The sequence below is a fragment of the Chrysoperla carnea genome, chromosome 3, assembly GCF_905475395.1.
Source record: "Chrysoperla carnea chromosome 3, inChrCarn1.1, whole genome shotgun sequence".
NCBI lineage: Eukaryota > Metazoa > Arthropoda > Insecta > Neuroptera > Chrysopidae > Chrysoperla > Chrysoperla carnea.
In genome coordinates, this window is record NC_058339.1 from 38,370,937 (window position 1) to 38,396,099 (window position 25,163).

The 25,163-nt window shown below is 28.0% G+C and overlaps 3 protein-coding genes across 3 annotated transcripts; 1 reads left to right on the top strand and 2 right to left on the bottom strand.

The window, feature by feature from the left end:
* Positions 1-946: 946 nt before the first annotated feature.
* LOC123295487 (putative ATP synthase subunit f, mitochondrial) lies at positions 947-1,771 on the bottom strand. Its single transcript, XM_044876862.1, has 4 exons — positions 1,612-1,771; positions 1,336-1,434; positions 1,148-1,264; positions 947-1,082 (listed from the first exon to the last, which is right to left on the bottom strand). Exons 1-4 carry the CDS (start codon positions 1,688-1,690, stop codon positions 1,054-1,056), a joined length of 324 nt encoding a protein of 107 aa, XP_044732797.1. The 5' UTR covers positions 1,691-1,771; the 3' UTR covers positions 947-1,053.
* Positions 1,772-3,495: 1,724 nt separating this feature from the next.
* Positions 3,496-6,086, top strand: LOC123295477 (DCN1-like protein 3). Its single transcript, XM_044876852.1, has 4 exons — positions 3,496-3,561; positions 3,633-3,784; positions 3,850-4,044; positions 4,793-6,086. Exons 3-4 carry the CDS (start codon positions 3,966-3,968, stop codon positions 5,785-5,787), a joined length of 1,074 nt encoding a protein of 357 aa, XP_044732787.1. The 5' UTR covers positions 3,496-3,561; positions 3,633-3,784; positions 3,850-3,965; the 3' UTR covers positions 5,788-6,086.
* Positions 6,087-13,221: 7,135 nt separating this feature from the next.
* LOC123295470 (facilitated trehalose transporter Tret1-like) lies at positions 13,222-18,157 on the bottom strand. The gene is made up of 2 exons (XM_044876841.1): positions 17,896-18,157; positions 13,222-15,116 (listed from the first exon to the last, which is right to left on the bottom strand). The coding sequence occupies exons 1-2, from the start codon at positions 17,948-17,950 to the stop codon at positions 13,771-13,773; spliced, it is 1,401 nt and encodes a 466-aa protein (XP_044732776.1). The 5' UTR covers positions 17,951-18,157; the 3' UTR covers positions 13,222-13,770.
* Positions 18,158-25,163: the final 7,006 nt, after the last annotated feature.

The following is a 25,163-nucleotide window of genomic DNA, read 5'->3' on the forward strand; positions in this document are numbered from 1 at the left end:
CTCAATTACAATATAAAAAAAGTATAAGTACGAAAGGAGAAAAAATAAGTGATTCAAAATAATTAAACGTCAATTTAATTTTTGAAATAAAAATTTTAATGTGGTAAGTATAAAAATTAATAATTTCAATATATTTCTTTAGGTAATTTTCAATTTTTCAGTAAGGTACAATATATGAGAGGCGGTATTAGTTGTAAATATAGGAAGAAGATTATGAAAGAAAAGCAGTTACTTGCTTTCTTCGCTCGGCAATTTGAACTTCAAAAACAAAGACTACCGCCTTACAGCATTGGCAAATTTACCCTTACCCTTACTTATTACCTTGTCGAGTTAATCTTAATTAAAAAGAATTGAAAAAATACAATCGCACAGGAGTTAAAACCGGACCTCTTGGATTCATGCGTCTTAGCCAATTCGGTCATACGAGCTCTAGGCACTGAGTGTAGTTTACAATTTTTTTTTTAGGGATTCTAACAATTTTATGTAAATGGCTCATGGATCAGATTCGCGGAAATATTTTCGGGATAGAAACCAGTGGCGAATTAGCCATGTAGCAAGAGTTTGAAGTCTCAGGTAGGTTTGCGAAGACTGAAAAAAAGAGAGAAGTGAAACGAAAGTGGGGGAAGAAGATAAATTTTTGACCAATACCTCCTCGCCGGCTTAACAATTTGTTACAGGCCCCACGCTGGCTCGCCGATTTAATCCTTTACTGCTAGGAACCAGTTTATTAAGCGGTGTAGACTTCTGAGTTATCACTATCAGGAAGAATTTACTACGATAATCTTTTCGCTATTACGATAAAGTACCCAAAAAATATCGAAAGCTTGGTTGAAGAAGAGGTGAAGATATAAGAAAAGTTACAAATTTTCCAGGTAAAAGTATATTTATTTGAAATAAAGACACAACATATAAAGTTTTAATAACAGTAATGTATTTTTTTTAAATTATAATTTCGAAATTTTAATTTCAATTTACCTTTCTATGTTATGAAATGGAATTTTAGCTTTCAATAACAATTCGAACTACAATTTTAGTAAAAGGGTTTTAACCCGTTTAGTGGTATTTGTAGTTAGTATGATGCTCTATAAAAAAAGAAAATATATTTTACGATTAAATAATTTTTTATCCAAAAATTTCGAAAACTTACTGATTCTTCCGTAATTAATGAAATAGAAGAATGCCATTGATCCAACAATAATTTGATAAAATGGGGCCATGCTATGACGTTTTGGTTGCATATACTTGTGTTGCCATCTCCACCAAGCTATAAAAATAATTAGATCAATAAAATTTTCCAAAAATTTAAGCCTCGTAGACACCAAGAATATTAGATACCTCGACTGACCGCACCAGCCACTGCTTGTGGACTCTTATTACGGCGGCTAATCCATGATCCTAGTTCACCAATTTTCACTTGTGCCAATGGTGTATCCGCTACATTTCAAAAACATTAATTTCAATAAAAAAGAGTTCTCTAAAAGTTTTGACTATCGATTTACATTAATGGTTATGTATAATTATTACATAATCTCAAAAATTATTTTAAAACATATTTTAGAAAATGGACTAAGCAAAGTTTAAGGTACATAATTAGAATTTTAAATATCTTACGTTTTCCATAATAACGGGCTGGGTCATATGGCCCGTGAACAGCAGGATTATATTCCTTTGGATAATCACCAAACGCCATTTTAACTGTGCACTGTAAAGGTCGTCGGTAATATCGAGTTTTCTTCACATGTATAATGTCCGTCTGTCATACAATCGCTTTTCGTCCCAAGTCGTGTACTCGTACTTTTTTACTATAAAGAATCAGATGTTTTTTTTATAGACTTACAAAATATTAAATAATATCTCAATGAACGTAACCGATGGTAAGATTATTAATTCAGTGAATATATATAATAAAATTTATTTTGTACCTAATTTAAAGTAGTACCTAATAAAATTAAAAATTTAACTTTTTAATATTGCGTAGCTCATAAAATAAAGCATATACCTGTTGCTTGGAGAAAAATTGTTAGGAGGGATATAGACCAAAATTTTATGTCACCATGTATGCTTGTCTTTGCCGTTATAACACAAATATAAACCCTATATTTACAATAGTGTGTCAGATAAAGAATCTGAAAACAGGCAAGGAGTCAAGGACAAACATACATGATGACGTAGGAACTATTTTGGTTTATTTAGTTGTTATTTCCATTGATTTTTATTTTCATATCCACGTTTTTATTCAAAATTATATTGGAATTAATTGGAAAAAATGCTAATATTTCAATAAAAAAATTATATTCATTAAGTATCGATCAATTACGAGTGACATCACTACATAGAATTCTATAAAACAGACATATTACTATGATATTAATGCATCTATGTATATATTTTTGCAAAATCGGTGCAGTGCAGATGTCATTTCACATTATAGCAGCAAGAGATTTACACCCCTTCTCTTGTATTGTGAATCCCTCACGAACTAAAACTTGCTTGATTCTTTTAAGATAAAAACCTGCATTTTGCTGAGTAATGTAGGTTTAGTGAATCCGAAGACTTTTGAATCGAAGTAGGCGGGTAACGATTAGTAAAATAAACAAGTGAAAATAAACAATTGACTGAGTTAATAGTTGAAATATCATGTATAGACAGTGTTGATGACACAATCGTTTGTTTTTTGACGTCACGTAAATAACAAAAATTTCACTTTTAAATAGCCATACACACATAACTGATATTCCTATATTAATACATACTATAAAATTTGCACCTAATTAACGCCCTCGTGGGTAAACAGTGATGTTTACAAAAAAATGTTTCCAACAAAAGTTCTTCATTTTTTTATCAGGAACATTTTTTACATTTTTTATCTCTTACGGTTTACAAGACTCAATTGACCTATATTGCTCATTTACGAACTCGACCTCACTTTTTACTCCCTGATGGGTATACTCTATGAAAACTTTAGCTTGATATCTCTTTGCGATTTTGAGTTATCGTGTTGACAGACAGACGGACGGGCGGACAGACAACCGGAAATGGACTAATTAGGTGATTCTATGAACACCTATACCAAAATTTTGTTTGTAGCATCAATATTTTTAAGCGTTACAAACTTGGGACTAAACTTAATATACTATGTATATTTCATATATACATGGTATAAAAATTAATTTTGATCTTTTTAAAATTTTTAACTTTAGTAAATTTAAGTCTATGGTAAAAGAAGAGAAATCGGAATTATTTCACATAGTGATTGTCAAAACCACTGAATTTTAAACATGTCTATCGTCAAAATACATTTGACAACATACATATATTTTTAATAATAGTGATGATTTATTATATATTTCCTGAAAAATTTAGGAAAATTAATGAAAATAATTGTTGAAATTATTAAATAAGTACATTAAAATAGTTTTGTAGTATCATTTTTTTTTTAATGATAGACATTATTCAGTTCGATTATTTTCTTGTACAAAATAGGTCTTGTTTTATTATTATGGTTTTGTAAAAAAATCAAAATTGTAACTGGACGAAACATTTCAATAGCTCATTAATGAAGTAAATAAAATATTTATAAAATTAATTTTGAGTAAAGAGACATAAAAATTTTAATAAAAGTATATTTACAGTTAGGTGAATTTAAATAAAAATCAAAACAGCTGAAATCAATATTGAAAGACCACACACTTGGATGAAAAACCAACATGCAATTTTTAAAGATCATTTGGATTTTATAATAATTGTGCGTTTTACATGTTAATCTAAGTGGTTTAATACATAGGTAATTGATTTAATTTATAAAATTATTTTTTATATTTACTATTTATTTGAAAATAAAATTTTTAGATTCGAAAAGAAATTTTTCATCAATAAGGAAGTGAAGTATAAACCATTATACATGCATTTGATCGGTGCGAATGTGGTGCAATATCGCACCGATATATTTGTAGATTTCACCTCAAATGGGCAACTGTCTAAGTTGTTTCAAGGTGCCACCATTGAGTGCACCACAAAATCAATCTTCCGAAATCGACAAACAAGGTATGTTTATACTCTGCTACTGAATACTGAATAGTGGTATGTTTGAAAAGATCAAAGCAAAATGCTAAAATTTTTGGTACAATAACATACTTTTTAAATGCCAAATCGGATTTATTATCCAGTCAAATTACACTTTGAAGGTTACAAATATTCCCATAGAGCTAAAAATTGGTTTGAATGTTCAGAATACTATTATAAATAAATTGTAAAAAGCCCCCATCAATCCCACTTGTGCAAAAAATTTTTTTGAGGGGAGAAGTTTACAAAAATAGGCTTTTCGCGTTTTACAGCAAAACGATGAGTTTCACAGCAAAAATATTTCATACAAAAATTATAGATAATCCGATTCTCTACCAAAAGTGTCTACACCTTTTTTTCATAAGTATTGCCATTTTCGTGATATAGCAGTTCAAAGAATTGAAAAAATTATTTTATTATTATTATAATTATAATGTATTTAATTACAGCATTTTTAAGCAGTATTTATATTTTTTACTTTGTTATAACGGTGTAAACAATGAATTAAAAATAATAAAAAAATACATGAATGTTCCCTAATGTTTATACCCTCTTCAAAAGCCATTACAGTGCCACCTATAGATAGCTTATCTCACGAATACTTAGTGTTACAAATCTTTCCAAATTGGCGGCATACACTACGATATCATAAACTTTTTTACTTGAAAATATTTTAGCTGTTAAATACACTATGCTATTCTTTTAGAATTTAAATGAAATTGGTTTTCAGAGATGCCAGAACTTGAAACTTTATACACGGATTCCGCAAGTCCAACATATGTGCCAACTGAAATCGGTGGACATCACCAAATAAACAACACAATCAACAGTGTCTACGCGACAGTAACCCATGCAAATGGAAATACAACGAATATTATCACAACAAAGCAATCGTTACATCATCTACAAACAGGATCACTTGGTTCAACACCAAATCAACATTTATCAAGCACAAATTCAATAAACTCAACTACCCAGCGTACATTTTATTCCACAACCAGTAAAAAGTCGACAATGGGTCAATTTGATTCCAAACAAGCAGTCTCCGAAACCAAATTAAATGCTCTCTTTGATCAGTACAAGGATCAAAATGAAGATTCAATTCTAGCGGACGGAATTGAACGTTTATGTGATGATCTACAAGTGAATCCCGATGAATTTCGTGTTTTGGTCTTAGCGTGGAAATTAAATGCGGAACAAATGTGTCGGTTTACACGTGATGAATTTGTACAAGGCTGTAAAAATATGCGTGTTGATTCTTTAAAATCGATACAACAACGTTTACCGGAGCTTGTTAAGGAAATTGAATCGAATACGGAACTATTTAAAGACTTATATCGATTTACGTTTCGATTTGGTTTAGACGTGGTTACAGGACAACGTATTTTACCCGCTGATATGGCAATATGTTTATGGCGTTTAGTGTTTTATGTTCGTGAACCACCAATCTTACAAAAATGGTTACATTTCTTAGAGAAACATCCGCACGTGCGTGGTATACCCCGTGATACCTGGAACATGTTTTTAAATTTTGCTGAAGCTGTTGGTGATGATTTAAGTAGCTATGATGATACCGAAGCGTGGCCAAGTTTATTTGATGATTTTGTTGAATATGAAAATGATCAAATGAATCAGAATATATCAAAAGATAATAATAAAGAATGTAGCGGTGGTGACGATGAATCAACAGAGGCACAAAGAAATGTTATTAAAATGGAAGATTAATAATTTTTTTAGTCTCATGTTAAGTGTACAAAACCATTTTGTAGTGGATTTCTCTATGATGTAGTCTCAATCTCTTTGTTAGACTTCAGGGAATCATAATTTCGATGTTGGTACTATCGAAAATGATACCTCGATAGGAACTACAATTTTTTTTTTTTAATGAAACGAAAAATTGAATTTTATTTTATCATAAAGCCAAGCTTCTACCATTCCGCATAGGGCATAACCTATCCTGTTAAGAGTTCGCAACATCAAAAAGGCCAAAGATATATTAATTAATTTGTTAATTATCTCGCAAATTAGGGCTCAGATCCAAAAGTGGAAAATAACTTTTTCCTTCGTCTTTATGAGCTTATTCTGCAGGAAAACGATCTGCAGTCAATAACAGAACGCCCTGTATACAGGGTATAAAAATTAAAATATTCTGCTAATTTTATAATTATTTGGCTATGGATTAAATAAATTCCTTGCAGTTATTTTTCATTATATCCTTAGGGGTGAATTTTAATTACACCTCTTTGTACTTTTACTGACTAACGTCAATAAAAATTTGTCACTTTTTAAGTGAACCCTTTAACGATAGAACTTTTAAATTTCCTTGCACACTTAGTAAAATTCTTCAAAAGCAAATGCGACCTCCCTTAAAGTATAGCCTATTCAATCAAGGAACATTCGCGTAACATTCATATAAAAAATATAGCCAAATTGACAACCTCCCGCCTAAAATGTTCGTAGGTTATTTGTCTCCATAGATCTAAAAGCGCAACTTTTAAATTTATTTTGAATATTTGTGTTCTGAGAGGATGGTATTAGCGAAATTTTTTTAATGCTAATGCATCATTTTCAAGAGTGCAAACATAGAAATTATATTTGTATACGATCAGATAAGGAGATTGAGATTAAGGTTTAATTAATCAAAAATTCCACGGATGTACATTTAATAGTGGACTATTTGTACATATTTTCTTAATTTTTGTAAATTTTATGTATGTGTGTGGGGCAGTGTGAAAGTGCAAAACACTTAATATGTGTTGTGATTATTATTATTATTTTGAAGTGAAACTTCTGAAATATGTAAACATATAGTTGAAAATCATTATCAAATTGATGAAAATCACGGTCTTTTTTCACTCTTGGTATGTTACTTTTTATTAAAGTTTAATCCTTAGAATTAATTATTAAGGTAAAAAAAAATTATCTGGACGAAAGATTATTTAAACTCTGTCCTTGATTGCTTGTTTCTTCTACCGTTAAAAAACGGGCCAAATTCCAAGAACTAATTGATTCTACCACATTCACAGCTCATTAAGAAGAGGTAACACAACTCAGGCTCTTTCGAAAACTCAGGGTTTTTTAAAAGCGACAAATATTGTTATCCTCTGGAGTTCGTGGATTTTTTGCGATGATGGGTTCGAAGATATATGAATTTCAATTGGTATAGTCAAAACCTATATACATCACGGATGAGCAAATGAGCACACATCAAGAAGTTTGAGTTTAACAAACTCAGTAAAAGGTAAAGCTAAGCGTCTTTTATTAGAATGTTTAATATGCCTAAAACTTACGAGTGTACCTTTTTTTTAAATTACATTCAAAATTATTTAGAATAACATACAACGAAAAAAAATTATATAAGAATGATGAAGTTTCACTTCTAATCGGCCATGTTTAATCCTAGATTAAATACATGTACGCCGACTTGTTTATTATTTTTTAAATTAAATAAAAGAAAAAAAATAATATATTCAGTGATAATCGAATTAGTTCGATATTTTTTTAATATAACAATAAGTTTGAAATTACATATTTTTGTGGATTGTATCACTTCGTTAGTCTATATTGGAATTTACGGTATTTCCAAAAATGTCACATATTATTACAAATATTTTTTATATATACGATGTTAACGAAGTGTAGAAAAGGCAATTCTCTTTTATATGAAATTTTATGGAAACGAATGGAATAATTAGTTTTTCTTGAATTTATATTAATCGATGCTGGTATGTAGTTATATATACTTTCAAGATTATCTAAGATTATTCCTTAGACTCGAAGAATCAGTTTTCGATACTCGGTGACTTATTTTGGTAACTACTATTGTATAGTGTGTCCAACATAAAATAAAAAAAAGGTATCTCCCTTAATTTTTAATTGTTTTTTTTCAATTCCCGGAGAACACACCATATTATGGGTTCATTTATACTAATGATGTGACGAATGTTGTATTTTGTACATATATGCGAATGCTAATGTCCACGAACGCGAATTGTTATGTATTAACTTAATATATATTAATATATATAATTCTTCATTAGCGTAAAAGAGTCTGCCATCAAGTCCTTCAAAAACAAACCGTATAAGTTCATTAAAAACACGCCTTATAAGTCCATAAAATCAAATTTCAGTTTGTTTTGATTTGAGGTTGGTTAGCTATAACTACATTTCTTGTGTTATATATGTTAAAGGCAATAATTACATTGAGGGGTACCACTTAGACTTATAGTGTTTTTATTGTTAAAAATGTGTAATTTTCGAGTTACAGGCTCTACTCGACTTATATTTTCATAAAAAATTAACAAAAAGCATTTCTGTTTTTCATTAAAAAGGTCTATTGGTCAACAATGTATATTTTATTATGGATAAAGATATATTTCAAAAATTTTACAACGATTAATCGGTAATTTTGAGTCACTTTGTATCGGAAACATGAACAGCTTCAAATATGAAGAACCTTAATGTAAGCGGCTGCAAAAATAGTAATATAACAAAGTTTTTACTACCGAAGGGTCAAAATAAATGATTTGTCATTATCTTAAAATTTCTTTTATCTGTATATGGTATTCAATCTTTTTACCCAAAATTTTTGCAGCTTTTCTTAAAATTTCATATATAATTTTGTTCTAGAGCCTAAAAACTACAAACACTTTATTATTGGTAAATGTGTAACACATTTAACTGCATTTGTTTATAGGGTAAAACTTGGAATAACAAAAAAACAACCCCCATTCTCCTCTAAAAAAATATATTTTCAGAGCCAAATAATCAAAATATACAGGTTAAATTTTCCAAAAAAGAAAATTCAAGTTTTATCGAATTGTGCTGTGTACGCTTTTATTGTAAAAAAAATGGATAAATATTATTAGACAATACTCGAAAAGTTTCGTCTACTATAAAAATATTAAATCGTACACTAATTTTTCGACTGATCTCGCAATTTTTGTAAATATAAACAAAAAATTTTATTTGGATCTGTTTTTTTTTTTTTTTAAATAATTTTTTTATGTATTTAATTTTGGTCCAAAAATATGACTTTTATAAATATTATTTTGAAAACATCACACAATCGATATTCATTTGGTAGCACCAAAATTTATGGGGTTAACCAATTTTTAGTTATTTATTTGAGCCTATACATTTCAGGCCTTTCTTTGAATTTATAGATTTGTATATATTTTTTTGATTTTTTCCAATTATTCTTTGGACATTATTTTTCTTGTTTAAACAATAAAATTGACTAAAATTAATCAATTTTTTAATTCACAAGGAAGCCTTCAAGATTGTACATCTTTGATCGTAATGAATTTTATTCTGTAAAATTTGATTTAAAAATAGCAATAATAAACTAGGGTTCATACAGGGTTAATCAAATTGAGCACTATGGATTAAATCTTTTTTTAAGCGATAATAATAACAAATGATTATTTTTAATATTTGAATGGAAATTATTTTTTTTTTTTTATTGTAAATAAACAAGATAACATCGCGAATGGTGGCAATTTTCTGCTTAGTACATTCATGCTCAATGATTTCATTTTTGAATGTAAGTACCTATGGTTCTTTAAAATATCCTCAGGGAAACAACCAGGAACGATTCAATCAATGGTGAATATTAAGGCCAATTGAAATATATTTTTCCCGAAAAATTGCGTTTACCAAAAATATCCGTTAATACAATTTCCAATAATTTAAAATTCATCTTGTACTTAAAAATATTAGTTACATCTAGTTATTTGATTAGTCAAACGTCAATCGATCGTCTTCGACTAAAAACAATTAAAATTTATTTTTTATGAAGAAAATTTCGTTGAAATCAAAGTTGAACGATTTTGCCGGCATCCTTGCTAAAGCAGATGATTATTAGAAAGTATTATTATATTTTTGCAAATCAAATTGGGGTCTAAACACACACTAATCTTAAAGGAAAATATGTTTTTAAGTACTTTAAAATAACAAATATTAATTTAAAATACAAATATGGTAAGAAAATTAATGGAAAATTTATATGAAGATTATATGAAAAGCATATCATTCATTATTCCTCATGGATTGATGTACAAACTCTTAAAGTGGCATGAAGCTTTAAATGTGTAAAATTTTTATGAAGAGCCAAGACAGCCATAAACTTACACTGCCATCTAATTTGATCCAGGCTGAAATATAGTATTTGATCTTGTGCTATCATGAACGATTTTATATTTAATCAAATGAAATTAAAGCTAAATTTGGCTTAAAACAAAATTTCTTCTTCCCGATATTATTTCATATAAATTTTCCATTTCACACAAAAATAATTATAATCTATAAAATGGTAAATCACTTTTTTAAAAATGCCATCCAGACAAAAAAAAAACACAAAATTCAGGTATTTTGGTAGTTAATTTTTAAGAAAAATAAAAAAGCATTATTGTATATTTAAAAAAAATTAAAGTGTCTCTGTTACCGCGCTGGAACCAATATCTCTATGTTATTTAGTAGGCACTGAGGTTTATTTAAATATACCAGGAACAATAATATGGTATAAGAGCTAGTGGTCGATTGAATTACGGCATTTTAACAAACTTTATATTTTTATCTGCGTTTTATGGGGACTGATTTTTCTAATACGGGGTACACATCGACTTAGTCACGTTTGAAAGCCATAAAACTTTGTAGTAACCAGCCTATCATTTAAATATTTTATGATATCTCCATTATTATTCATGTGAAAATAGTGGCTCCAAGGATATTGCGGACACTTTCGGAGGTTTCGATAAACTACTGTTTAGGGTTTATTTTAAAAAAAGCTGTAATTTCGTGTAAAGTTAGTATAGCGTCGAACTAGATCGAGCGCTTTTTTAATTCTATGGTATCACAGTTTAGAAAAATCTGTTCATTTACGGCAAATGTGATAGAATTGATAAAAATATAAGGTTTGTTAAAATACCGTCAATTTGCCAGCAACAGTATTTAGACCAATATAAAGTTTGACACAATTGAAAGGCATTAATTATTATTACATTAATTCTGGAAGAAGGTTTGATTGATCGCAATTTTCTTAATACTCTGTCAAATAGCAAGCGCAGATCCAGAAAATAATTTGAAAAGATAATTAAAAATATTTTTAATAATTAAAAGTTATTCTATTTGGGCCATTGCTGTTATTAAAATACTTTCCGTTTAATTCATTATACTTACTTTTCTTTTTTATGGACTCAAAACTAGTACCAAACAAGTTAAGGGATTCAAATCGGGTGAACACTGATTGATCGATACTGTTAATCATTAAATTCTGTAATAATTGATCTATATTCTACACAGGAATTCTTAGTATTTTTTACTTTTTAACCTTCCAAATCATGATAGCCTAACCCACAAAAACTTAGCGCAAACTAATTTAACGTACAGACTTTGAATTTTTATATAATCCAATTCCATATCGTTGACACATGCTCAAGAAAAAATTTCAGTCATGAATCCGGCAACGGAGACACTTTTTATAAAAACCATTGAAGCAATGTTTGAAATGTGCCAAAAATATTTTGAATTAAAAATTGTTACAGCTATATTTTCTTCGATGGCTGATTGTGTCCTATCGTAGAACATTGCATAAAGAGTTAACAATTTTTAGTTTTTAAACAATGATGAATTTAATGGCACTCTTGAGTTGAGAGAGCTGATCATAAAAAATTCCATATCCTGGCTAAATGAGGATTAATGATAATTTTTATGGTCGAATTTCGGGATATCTGTTTTAAAAAGATATAAAAAAATACTAGTCTTTATTTCTATATGTATATTTTTGATAATGTTTTGAAACAAATCCAATTTTACTTCTTGGACAACAGTCAATTTTCCATTTTTGAGCATTCAATGGTTGTTGATTACAAAAGGCGATTTCATTTAGCGACGACGCCTTCCTCAGATATTTAGCAACCTATATATCGATCATCTATTTTTCTTAATATAAAAAATAAATTATCGATTTGATGACGCTTTTTGTATCAGCTAAATACGGCCATCGACAGTTGATCAGAAATTAAAATGAGGTTATACAAAAAAAGATACAAGTTTTATTTTTTTCATTGTTAAGTTAAATAATTTATAAGCATTTATTAAGGATGAGAATTTATTTTATTTTGCATTATATTAAAAAGAAATTTGTCCAAGGTTTATGTTCCTTTATTTTTACTAATTTACTTCGACAATTTATTTTTTCAAAATTATATGAATAATAATTTGAATTATAAATACACAAAAATACTTTCTTTTCTTTGCTTCAAATCTAACATAATAAGAAAATATATATATATTAATATATTTAAGTTATTTGATACTAAATAAATATCATTAAAAAATTTAATATTTTACATAAGTCTAATAATTTATTTCCTTGTAAAACACGGTTTTGAATAATTTATAGTAAAACATTTGTTGACCTCAAATCAATATTATTAACAGATGAAAACACTTCCTTATGTTGCCTATTGTGTATTGTTATTTGTTAGCTGAGAAACGGTTGATGTGTGAAGGGGAGTCATCGGCTTTTTATCGCGCGGAACGTTCAGGTTTTTCGGTTGTATGTAAATCGCAGATTATAGGATTGTATCACTCACTCTATCTCTTATCATATAACGATATACTTTCTCCCTTTTTTTGTTGCATTAAACCAACAATGTAGTGATTTGAAAGGGGGTGAAGTGAGTTGTATTAAAGATGTGGGATAAGTAGCTTTTTAAGTTTTTTTTTAAATGTAACTGATAATATTTTTTGAGGTTTTTAGTGAAATTCTGTTGTGATTATACCAAATATTTCATACTCATGACATCGTTAAAACACCACACATTATGGGATTTTTATGTTGAAAGACTCTATCTAGCGATTGAAAAAAGAAATGTCAGCTCACATAGATATATAATATATAACGGAAATGCTATTTACAATGTTGTATATTGTATACCATACGTACATATATAAAATAGGTTAATTAAATACGATTTTCTTAAATATGATACAGCTTTTAACTTTTAATTCAATGAAAAAATCATGAGTGTTACAAATATAGTTTACATTTTTTTTACTCGCGGCGCTGACATCTCAGCGTTAAAATCCCATATCTAGGACCTTATTATCACATTATTAAGTTATAAATAAATATATATTATTTATTATTATTCATTTAAATCATATATTAACTATTAATATTCAGCTTCAACAGCGTTTTGAAAAAACTAATTTTATATTATAACTATTAATTATCATGAATAACGTTTGCATTTAGTTGAAGTAGGCGCTGTCGAGCGCTCTGGTATGACCCTCCATGTACCTTAGAAAAAATAGATTATCGATAAATGTTGTGGGGGAGGTACTAATTGGGCACTATTGAGCGATCACTTTGGCTAGACGCAATCATCGTGTTTACATTTTACGATTTTATGTTATAATGAATAAATATTGACGATTTTTTAATGTAGTAACGATAATTTTTTCATAAATTTAATAATTATTGAATGTTTTCTAAAGTAATAGTTTCATTTTTCTACAATGAAGCCAAGTTCTTATTATTATAACTCATTAACTTACTTTAACTCAACTTTCTATCTATTACTAGCAAAATTTTAATCAGGTAAGATGGCAAGACTTTCAAATCCCTATGTAGCATAATATTGAGAAAAGCTTAAGAGCTTTTTACAAGACAAGTTTTAAGAGCAAATTAACCATATTCTATCAAAGGTTTCCTTCAACATCATCATATTTAGCACCTAATAATACTTGTATCTCATAAAATGATTTACGATCTGTTTCTGGCATGACGAATTTAAAAAATAAAATTCCTATAAAACTCGAAAACGCAAAAAAATAAAATGGATATGCATTATTATAATCAAATATCGATTGAAACACAGACGTTATTACAAAGTAACATAAAGCTAAATAACATTTTGAAAATACAACAGCATACGTTTTTATATTAGCTGCAAACAGTTCTCCAAGATACGCGTATGGGAGTGTTACAATACCTAATCCATGCATGTATGCATAGACAAGTAAACAAATTACAGGAATCCATTGGATCCAAAACTCTTCTTTGTTAGCAAAATTGAAATAAATTGCAATTATTAAGGTACTCAAAAAACAACCTATTAATGAAGCGATCATCAATACAGTTTTACCTAATTTTCGTACAAATATTGTGCTACTGATAGAACCTAATACTGTTAAAATCATTACAGTTAACGCAACAGTATTTGCGGATAAATCTAAGTTCAACTGTTCAACAACGATATGTATGAAATATCGTATAATTGGAAGTCCAACACAACTCTTAATGGTATGTATAATCGTCATATAAATTATTGCCGTTCGGTTTGATTTTACTACAAAAAGTTCATGTAATGATGCCTTATTTTTCGTCTGCGCGATAATTGTACGTTCAATTTCATTTAATTCATCAGTAATTGTTTTATCATTATCGACAGTTTTATAACGAATATTTTCTAAACATTTTCTTGCTTCGGGAATTTTATTTTTCATTACAAGATAGTATGGCGATTCGTATGACCAGTACATTAAAAATAGTGCCATAATAGATGGTACTGAAGAGATGGCAGCACTTGCTGTTAACGATACCAATGGCGTCAATATAAACTCAATAATTGGATCAACTGTATTGCCAATGGTAGCGAGTAATGTGAGTAGAGTACCGCGAAAATCTTTTGATGCTATTTCACCCAAATATATTGGTAATAAAGTGACTCCCATTCCCACACTCATTCCAGCTAGGACACGTCCTAGGTAAAATATAATAATGTTGGTGGAGAATGTAAATATCATCCAAGCCACGAAAGATGGTATTAATAGGAGTATGCATGCCAGCCGACGACCAAAATAATCTATTGAGACCATCATAGCCAACGTACCAGGGATTTCACTGATTGTGATTAAGGAAATAAATAGTGAACCTTCATCGTGTGTTAATGGTCGACCTAAGTTACTATCGCCCAATTGTAATTTCTGTAAAGCTGGTGAACTCCATCCTAATGGTAAACATACGGCAAAAATTGCGACCAGAGCTAGAATAAAAACACATCATTAGTTACTTAAGATTGTTGGCATAACACGTAACTTCAATAAAATAATCATTATTCGAATTTCAAAAATTTATGACCAAAAAACTCCTTATGGAAAATGTTTCTGGATCACATTTTTGAAAAGTCCAAAAATTGTTATTTTTTTCGAAATATGTTGCTGGTGAATTTGTTCGTGAAAGCTCCAAAAACTTATGGTGTAGAAGAGGTTATCCGAAATTCAATTTTCAAAGATATTTGAAAATTAACTTTCCTCACTTTTTTTTTTTAATCTAAACTTATCATGGCAGTTTTCCACTAAATGGGCAAAATACAAACTAGTGACACAATAGAATTTAGATAATATAAAATGTCCTTTCAAAATTCGAAATGAAAAACAGAATTCCTATTTATTCGAATAATATTCGAAAAACATAGAAAATTGATAATGTTCGGGTTTCCGGTTCTCAATCATAGAACTTTTATCAGCAATAATTCTTCTGAAAATGAGTACAAGTTTTAAACTGAGATATCTTACTAAATCTTCTATTTTCTAGGTACTCCAGAATCCAAAGATAAAGCTGTAGATGTGTATTTCGAATTTTGGGAAATGTTTAAAATGTACTCTAAGGAGTATTATATACTCAGGTTTCAAGGACAGTTCACAACCGAGTATGTTTTCCAACTATGACGCAACCAAAATAGTGGTTGAACGTTTGAATGCCGAAGAGTTGGTGTAATCTGTGTGGTCCAGGGATTTTCAACTAACTGTAAGTTATTTAAAACTTTCTATTTATTTTCTTCTTCATCAGCAATTGCCTCCGAAGAATTATGGGAAAAATCTAAAAAATTTTTCAAATCATAACTATTTCGAACCTTTCAATTTCCCTTCAAATGGCACAATTATTTAAAAAAAAATTTTGTTTTTGTTTTGTTTACGGATGTTACATATTGCTGTAACACTATCAACCGCAAAAAACAAACTTATTTTGACATTGCCATTCTGTATTAAAAACTGTTTTTTTTTTTTTTTTTTTTTTTTATATTTTCACGGTTAATTAATGTACAAAATTTGGCTTAAATTGATCAATAAATTTTGAACATTAATTAATCGCGGAAATAAAAAAAAAAACTGTTTTTAATACAGAACGGCAATGCCAAAATAGGTTTGTTTTTTGCATATGCAGTGGTGGATTTACACTAGGGGCAGTTGGGCGCTAGTGGCCAGGGCGGCAAATTTTCTAGGGCGGCAAAATTTGGAATGTGAGAAAATATTTTCTATACAATATATAATTAACTAATTCTTTTAAATAAACATTTTATTTTTCAAGAAATATAATTTATGCATTATGTATCAAATCAAAATATGTGTTTATTATAATATAGGAAATTTAAGTGAAAACTATTAAAATAGTTTAATTTATTTATTTCCATAAAGGTTTGCAAAAATAAAATTTGATATTTTTATTTTCTGGAATTGATAAATTAATATAGTTTTTTTGAAGAATTAAAAATATTTTCAAATTATGTATGTCTTTTTGATAACAGAAACTTTAATTGATCAATGAATTTTCCTAAAATTGGAGAATCATCAAATAATACTAATTAATTTTAATTTAAAAGAACAGTAATAATAATATGTAATACATAATAAATTTTCTGCAATTAATTAGTTATTCTAATTTTAAAAAAATAAGATATCAAAACTATTAAAATAAAATTTCAGTCATAGGGCGGCATTTTCTAAAGTGCCCCAGGGCGGCAGAAATTTAAATCCGGCCCTGTGCATATGGGATGGGTTTCAATTAATGCTAAAACTACTATGAAATGTTTAAAAGTTATAATAATTAAAAAATAATTTACGTGTGTACTTAATCTACTTATACAATTGTTTTCACTCTATAGAAATAATTTTGCACAATTTTATTAACATTGTGCAACAATTTTATTAATATTATAATGTATGCTTTACAAGCAGCTATATACATAGTACATTTGGTTCGCTAGAAATAAAATAGGCTATTTCTATCGCTTACACGAATAAGATATTGCGATACATTTATTACCAAAAGTTAGTTGAATTATTTTCGTTTTTCTAGTAAAATTTCCCTTTTTATTTTAAACTTTATATATTTCTTTTACTATAAAAACTATTTATTTCCTTTATGACATGATACAAAACATAGAGATTCGATTGTACGTCCCAAACATCCTTAAATCTCCGATAATTATTGTAAAAAATTTAATAAAAATAATTAAATAAAATTAAATATTAATATTATGGAAATTGTTTATAATTAAGTTACCAACTCAAAATTTGGGAAAGTCTGGAAATTGTCCGAATAAATCTGGAGATATTTAAAACAAAATAATTATATAATTCATCGATTAATTTATTTTTTAATTTTAAATTATAAATATAATTAAATTTGTTTTTTATTTATTTAATAAACACGTATTTCAAACCTAGCTTTTAGTAATGATTATTGTTGTACATGCTTAGATATAAAATCAGAGAAAAAAAAAATCAGTAAAGCATTGTAAATAAATATAAATTTATCGCGGTAATTTTTTTAAAGAATCGAATCTAGAAATTGTTTATTAATGCTGGAATCTGGAGAAATCATAATTTTAAACTTAAACTAAAACTGAAGGATTGGTAACTAGACTAAATTTAATTTAAAAAAAAAATTAAAAAATGATTAATAATAAGTAACTCTATTAAAAATTTTTGGAATTATAAATTTATTTAATTATTTAATTTAAAAAAAAAAATTGTACTTACGTGGAAATGCAGCTTTTAATTGTTGAAAATATGTATGAAAATTTGCACTATACATAATTAATTTGATTTGATTCGCATTGAATTAACTGCCTTGGCAGGTAGATTATAACAAAGTTATATAAAATATTTTTTTATTAGCTAAACTTCAAACAAAATAATTGTTTATATGTAGATGTATTGAATTTTTCACATTTGTATTGTGTTATGGCCTCTAACTGCAGATTGGAGTACGGCCTCCTACTGTATCATTGTAAATTAACTTCTTCACAAATATTTAATTAATTAGTCTGTTAACTACAGCAAAAAAGGATTAGGTATCTAATAGACGTATTTTCCTTTCTTATAATAATATTTATTATTGCAGTACATGTTATTTTCAGGGCCGGTTTATCTGCACATGATATTTAATGTGTTCCATTTTAAGCGAACTATACATTTATGCATCTTGGCAGTGGTATATTTTTGAATTAAAAAAAATATTGCAAAGTCTATTTAAATTTTGCACCATTGTTAATGTTCCTGCTGTTAAATATTAAAAAGGCTCATTATCTTCAGAAAAATATTTTAAAAAATCTAGCTTTTAAATTTCATTGTTGTATTTTGTCTTAAAAAAATTTATCATATCCCATTTTTTTGTCACTGTAACTGATTTAGCCTTTTTTATAGTCGAAATACGTATCTCCAATACCAAGATTGTTCAATAGTCTAGTCGACAATTTCAAATTGGTGAAATATAGAAATACTGGTCCTAAAAACAGCTCGTTGAATTCGGAATGTTGTCTAGAAAAATGTGCCGAAAACACTTTTCAGCTCATAAAAAAAAGTTATTTAAAAAATCAAAAAGCCCGATCCGTTAAATATAAACTGAAAAGAAAAAAAACAAGTCCAGCACTTTACATAGCGACTTTAACAGTCCTGACAAATTAAAATCTACACCGGCTAGAATGTTTCCAATAATGGGTCGCGACTGTTAAAGTCGCAATGTAAACTGCTGGACTTGTTTTATTCTTGACATTTTATATTTAACTCAGTAAGGTTTTTTGATTTTTAAATAATTTTTTTTTTATTTTACCCTTTTTATTTATTTTTGATCTTTGAGGCGCTCTAAAGGCCAAAAGAATGAATCGATTTTAATGATTACTACGTTAGTCGATTTGTCTATTTAATAGCCATTCAATGATACCCCACTTGACATAGTTCGCAGAAATTCATTTTTTTTCTTTTTCACAATATGGCGTCTGGTGGTCGCTATATTGAATTTATATTATTGCCATCCATGTATTGTAAAAAAAGATAGCCACTGTTAGAGAGCCACATATACATACATATTCCCATAGACTACATACTATATAATTTGCGCTCTGACGAGTAAATCGTGATGTTTACGAAAAAATGTTTCAAACAAAAGTTATTTATTTTTTATAAGGAACATTCTTTACATTTATACATTTGTTCTATATCTGACTGGTTTACAAGATGGGTCCTACGAACTCAAGAACCAATTGACCTATGTTGCTCATTTAACTCGACCTCATTTTTTATGTCCTGAGCACGTTATAAAAATTTCAGCTTGATATCTTTTTTCTTTTTTGATTTATCGTGTTGTCAGACGGACGGACAGACAGGCAGACGGATGGACAGACGAAAGGACAACTGGAAATGAATTTTATGAACACCTATACCAAAATTTTGTTCGTAGCATCTATAGCTTTTAGCGTTACAAACTTGGGACTAAACTTAGTATACCTTGATATATTTCATATATAAAATGGTATAACAATTTATCAAAATTAAAGGTTTATTATTATTACATATCCGATTCTTTTAATATTGAGAAAGGGTGTTAAAGAAAACTGCATTTTTTACCAGGGATCCTGGTATTATAGAAACTCCTATTGCTATTTAAGAGAATGTTGAAAATAAGATAAATCGAGTAAAATCCATCAGAGAAAGCTCAATTTGAAGTTCGCCATAATTTTCGAATTTAAATTAATGTAAACATTGTTAATTCCCTCGCACATCCTGAGTCCATTCTTTAAAAATTTACAGAATTTTGTTAATATTTTTGACGTAGTAGCTCCAAGCCATGATGAATGAAACCTTATAATGTGAGGTCTATGCTATTGAGGAAATGTTAAATGTTACGGTCGGTCAATTAACTTAAATAAGACCCTAACATTTTTATTATTGTCAAACGTAAATTTTAATGCATTAACTGTCGGAAGTATCTGCATAAATTTCTTAAAAAAATTATAATAATTTATTTCAGCTATAATACTTTCTTAAATATTTTCATATAAATTATTCAATATTTTTTTATGTTTACATTAACCATGAAAATAATTCTATGACAAAATAACAAAGTTTTGCCTATTGACCCTGTAGCCATTACCACATCTTAAAAGTAATTTGATTTTTTAATAACCCCGCCCTCACACTTGAAACTGCTATAAATTCAAACTAAAAATTACACGGGTGAAGTCAAGACAAAATTTGTACATGTTTATTTGTAATGTAGAAAACATATTTTTTTTATTTTTGGTGGGGTGAGCAGAATTATACTGTCGGCATTAAAAATTTTATAAAAGCAATTTCAATATTATTAAAGTAATAATATTTTATTAGCATAGATTATGCAAAAATATTATTGGGCTTAATGAAATGTAAATATTTATGTAATTTATATTAGAGGTGTTACTAAATCCAAAATGTTTCCATAATAGGGATGATCATACACGACGGTTAGATAAATTATAGGATCATTAGTCATCAAGGTCCAATCTACGGGGAGGAGCAGCGAGTAAAAATAAGGGGCGGCAAAATTGTGAACGCCGAGTGACTCCACGGAGTCCTTAGTTTTTTCTTTTGGAGAGAAATATCTTAATTAAAATAACCATAACCTTTTAAAACAAGTGAAAACCAAACAATTGATTGAGTTAGTTGTTGAAATATTCTGTATAGAAAGTGTTGGTTATCATCAATGTTTGCATTATTTTTTATAAATTATAAAGTTAAAAAAACCAACAATGCTATTATTTCATTTTCGAAACTTTTCTTCTTTGTGAAAATTTTTGTGAAACACACAAAGAATTTCTTTTTGTGTTTCACAAGGACAAGACCACTATTTGAAGCTACCTGCAAATTTTCAACTCTCTATCTTTTATAGTTTTGGAGAAAATGTTTCAAACAAAAGTTGTTTATTTTTTTATTAGGCAAATTTTTTACATTTAAACTTTTGTTCTATCTACTGTAACGGTTTACAAGATGAGTCCTACAGATATCCAAGACCCAATTGTTGCTCATTTACGAACTTAGTCTCACTTTTTACGTCCTGAGCGCGCTATAAAAATATCAATTACTTGATATCTCATTTCGCTTTTAAGTTATCGTGTCCACAAACAGACGAACGGACCACCGGAAATGGACTAATTAGGTGATTTTATGAACTCCTATACCAAAAATTTGTTCATAACAACAATATTTTAAAGTGTTACATACTTTGAGAGAATTCCTATCGGGTGTTGTTAAGGTTTTTGACAAAATATGCATTTTTTTAATTAAAGAGAATTTAAAAAAAATACAGGACTCGGACCCGGACTTCTTGGATTCATGCCAAGCGCCCTACCAATTTTTTATCCTTTTTTCTTTCCTTTATATCGTTTTTTTGAAATGAGTCATTTTTTTATAATCGCTTGGACAACAAAATTAACAAACATGACAACGGACAGCTGTTTTCAACAACATGTGTGGGAGTACCAACATATTTCTTTTAGCGTTCAATGGTTTTATTTATTTCCCAGCCACTCAGGTGCCACGCCATCTTTTTCTCCATAAATTTTATTTTACTCCATATTCGTTGTGTGCGTAGTCATGGTAGGGACAATAAAATCGATGTCAGCGCTTCCAGTGAAAAATTTTGGCGATAAAGGACGCTGTTATGACTAATTTGTAATTCTTTACATGTTAATGTTATAGAAAATGTCGAATTAAAATAATTGAAAAATACTAATTAATTAAACTTAATGCATTAAAAATTGTGAAAATAAGAAATCAAATTGCACAAATATTATTTTTCAAATGTAAATTATCATAATTATTTATTTAAATTTGTGAGACAATAATATTAAATTTTCAATCAAGTCATAACTGCAATCCATACAATTATATATGCATCCATACAATTCTATAATTAGTGTATCGTTGTCATGGAAACGAAACTCGCGCACGGTGCGAGTAGATCCTCTATCTAGTTATATAAAGATCTGTTTAGAAATAACTTAAACGGGGAATTCCTAAAATGAGTAATAAACATATTATTTGTATAGAGATAGACTTTTATTGCGATCAGGAAACTTACATTGTTTCGTCTTTTTCCATAATTATTTTTTCATCAATTCTTTAACATTATACTATACTATTTGTTTTATTTTTTTATTTATTTTTTTTTTGTTTCACTTACATACTTTATATAAATATGTCATTAAAATTAGTCAATTAATTAATTTGAATATTGTTTTGAATAATAACAATTTAATTAATTGACTTTTTAGACCATCATTAAATATATCATACATCAAACTCAAAATTCAGACTTTATTGATTTAATTAATTAATTTAAAAATAAATAATAATAAATATTAATAGTAAAGAAATTATAACAATAATTAAAATATCATTTTTTTCTTAATAACAAATATTTATTTAAATTATTTTTAATTTTGATTACTTTGTAAATAATGGCCAACAATAACTTTATGCCATAATATGTGTATTTTTTTGAGAGATTTTGTAAAATTAATTTGAAGAACTTTTGTCACTTACACGGTTACACCTTCGAAGTCTTTTCTTTCGATGAGATAGTAGGTACCTAACGTTATAAAATATTAGTTATTTATTTAACTCAATATAAGGCTCAAGTTCCTATGGCGCATATTTTACGATGATAATAAAATAGTGTTTGTTTATTTTTTAAATAATTGGTCTAAATAATTTGGAATGTTTCTGGTAACTAACACTGATTTGGATAATTTTTGTTTATTCCCCACTCTCTGATTATTAGCATTAATAAAGCTCGAACTCAGCTAGATTAATGTTCTAGTTTATCTTTTGATCTTTTTTGGATGTGTTTCGTAATATTCACCAGTATACTGGTCAGTGCTCATGACGTCAGAAATCGGCGCCATATTGTAATGGTATACTACGCCATATTGTGCTGGTAAAACGGGCATGACAGTGTACATGTGTTCACCGGGTGTTTGTACAATAAATTTACTTATTTATTGTTCATTAAGAAGGAATAATGGCATCTGAAAAGGATTACTTGTAATTGACGAGTACAATAACAATAAATAAATACGCACTGGCCAGTATCTTTGGGAACGATACACCATATGGCATCCGTTTATGACGTCATCAGCACTGGACAGTATACTGGTGAATATTACGGAACACATACTATCTATCCTGAATTACCATGGAAACTTGGAGATAATTTTTTTTTGTTCAGTTCACAATAAATTTATTGTAATGATTTTTATATGGAGAAAGATACCGTTATAAAGAGAGATAATCGTGAACAACCTTGAATTTTTGACAAAATTTCCCCTCATAAATATATAAAATTGTTGTTTATTTCAAATTGAAGTCTTTTATTTGATCAAATAAATTTGTCGCCAGCGACGGTGACTTTTTAGTTATCAATTGTTAAATTTGTACACCATGTCGGTAAAAAATAAAACTATATATTATATAAGGAAAAATTCTTTTCGTCTTATTTAAACATGTATTTACTTAATATTATTATTTATGAGCTTAAAAGTGAATTGTAATCGATATTTTGAACATTTTTATTTAAGTTTTATCTAATTTAGTAATTGAAATAGTATTGTCAAATAACAAACGAATATATATAGTTCAATTCTTTACCACCATTGGCGCTAAACATATTATGGCAATTAAAAATAGTCCACTCCACATTCTTTTATACGAAACCAACAGAAAATAAATAAAATAAAACAATAAAAATTGAAAATAAATTATTTGGCCAATATAATAATATAATTTTATAAAAAAAGGTACTCACAAGTGTCATTTTATTTATTTTTTTTTTTTAATAATAAAAACGCACCTCGGTAAATTTGGGATATAACAATTATATAACAGTGTACATCCAAGAAATTTGAATTTTTTTTCATCCAGGCAATAAGTTATAGTAATTAATATAAAGTTTGCTTGTTTATAAAAAACATTTTTTTTTTATATTTTACACAATTTTTTTTTTTTACTTTGATCTTGTGTTTTTTGAATTTAGAATTTTTATATCAGTCTTTTTTTTTTTTTGAATGCTGCTGGAGGAGCGCGCTCTATATAATGATTTTTAAAATAAAGTTTCTAAATATATATTAATACTTTTTTTACCTCTATATTCAGACTATAATATAGAATGTAAACATAGAGGTAACGTTTATTTTTGAATACATTCAAAGGGATGTTCTTTTCGCTAAATATTATAAGTACTGACGACAGACATATCTACATGTTTTTTTTTTGTACGACACAGTTTTTCGAAAAAGAGTTTTCATGATATGAATGTATTATTTATAATAAAACTTTTTTTTTAAATATTATTGCTTCTTTTTATATATGAGTATTATTTTCTAACCTCGTGTTGTTGAAAATGAGAAAGTAAAGATTGGAATTCAAATGTCTATATAATTATAAATTCGCAGTCTAATGGCAGTTACATAATAATCTCATTTACTTCAACGAGAAGTTATAAAAACAGAAAGGTAAAATTTGTTTTAACTTTTATGGATATTACGTATCTCGCATGATTAAAAAACGATTAGACCTTTTTAAATTTCAAATATTTCAGTTTTTGTTAAAAGCTTTCGCTCATTTTAATGATGTCACTGATGTAACTTATAAATAAAGAACTGTCGAATTAACATTTAACCCTTCGGAACCGTTGCGTAGAGAGATTCTCTCACACTTATTTTAAAAAGTTTCTTCAAAATTTAAAATGAAATAACCACTTGAAAATATTTATACTTTCACAAAATTTTATGCTTTACAGGATGAAAAGCAAAAAAAAGTTATTAACATCTGGGAAAGTTATTCTCATCACTGTTTTCAATCACAGATGACAGATAAATAACCTATTCAGAACATTTAATAAGTAAGTAAATTTAATATACTATTCTTTCATACGAATTAATGCATTTTCACACGTAAACATATGTAACCTAAAAACATATTGTAAACAAAGT

Bases quoted from the DNA above. Each gene is read 5' to 3' on its own strand.
- LOC123295477 (XM_044876852.1), top strand. From the start codon at position 3,966: ATGGGCAACTGTCTAAGTTGTTTCAAGGTGCCACCATTGAGTGCACCA. The intron at 4,045-4,792 runs GTATGTTTATAC...ATTGGTTTTCAG, and splicing joins TTCCGAAATCGACAAACAAG to AGATGCCAGAACTTGAAACT.
- LOC123295470 (XM_044876841.1), bottom strand. From the start codon at position 17,950: ATGTATAGTGCAAATTTTCATACATATTTTCAACAATTAAAAGCTGCA. The intron at 15,117-17,895 runs GTAAGTACAATT...TTTTTATTCTAG, and splicing joins ATTAAAAGCTGCATTTCCAC to CTCTGGTCGCAATTTTTGCC.
- LOC123295487 (XM_044876862.1), bottom strand. From the start codon at position 1,690: ATGGCGTTTGGTGATTATCCAAAGGAATATAATCCTGCTGTTCACGGG. The intron at 1,435-1,611 runs GTAAGATATTTA...TTTGAAATGTAG, and splicing joins AGCCCGTTATTATGGAAAAC to CGGATACACCATTGGCACAA. The intron at 1,265-1,335 runs GTATCTAATATT...TTATTTTTATAG, and splicing joins GGCTGGTGCGGTCAGTCGAG to CTTGGTGGAGATGGCAACAC.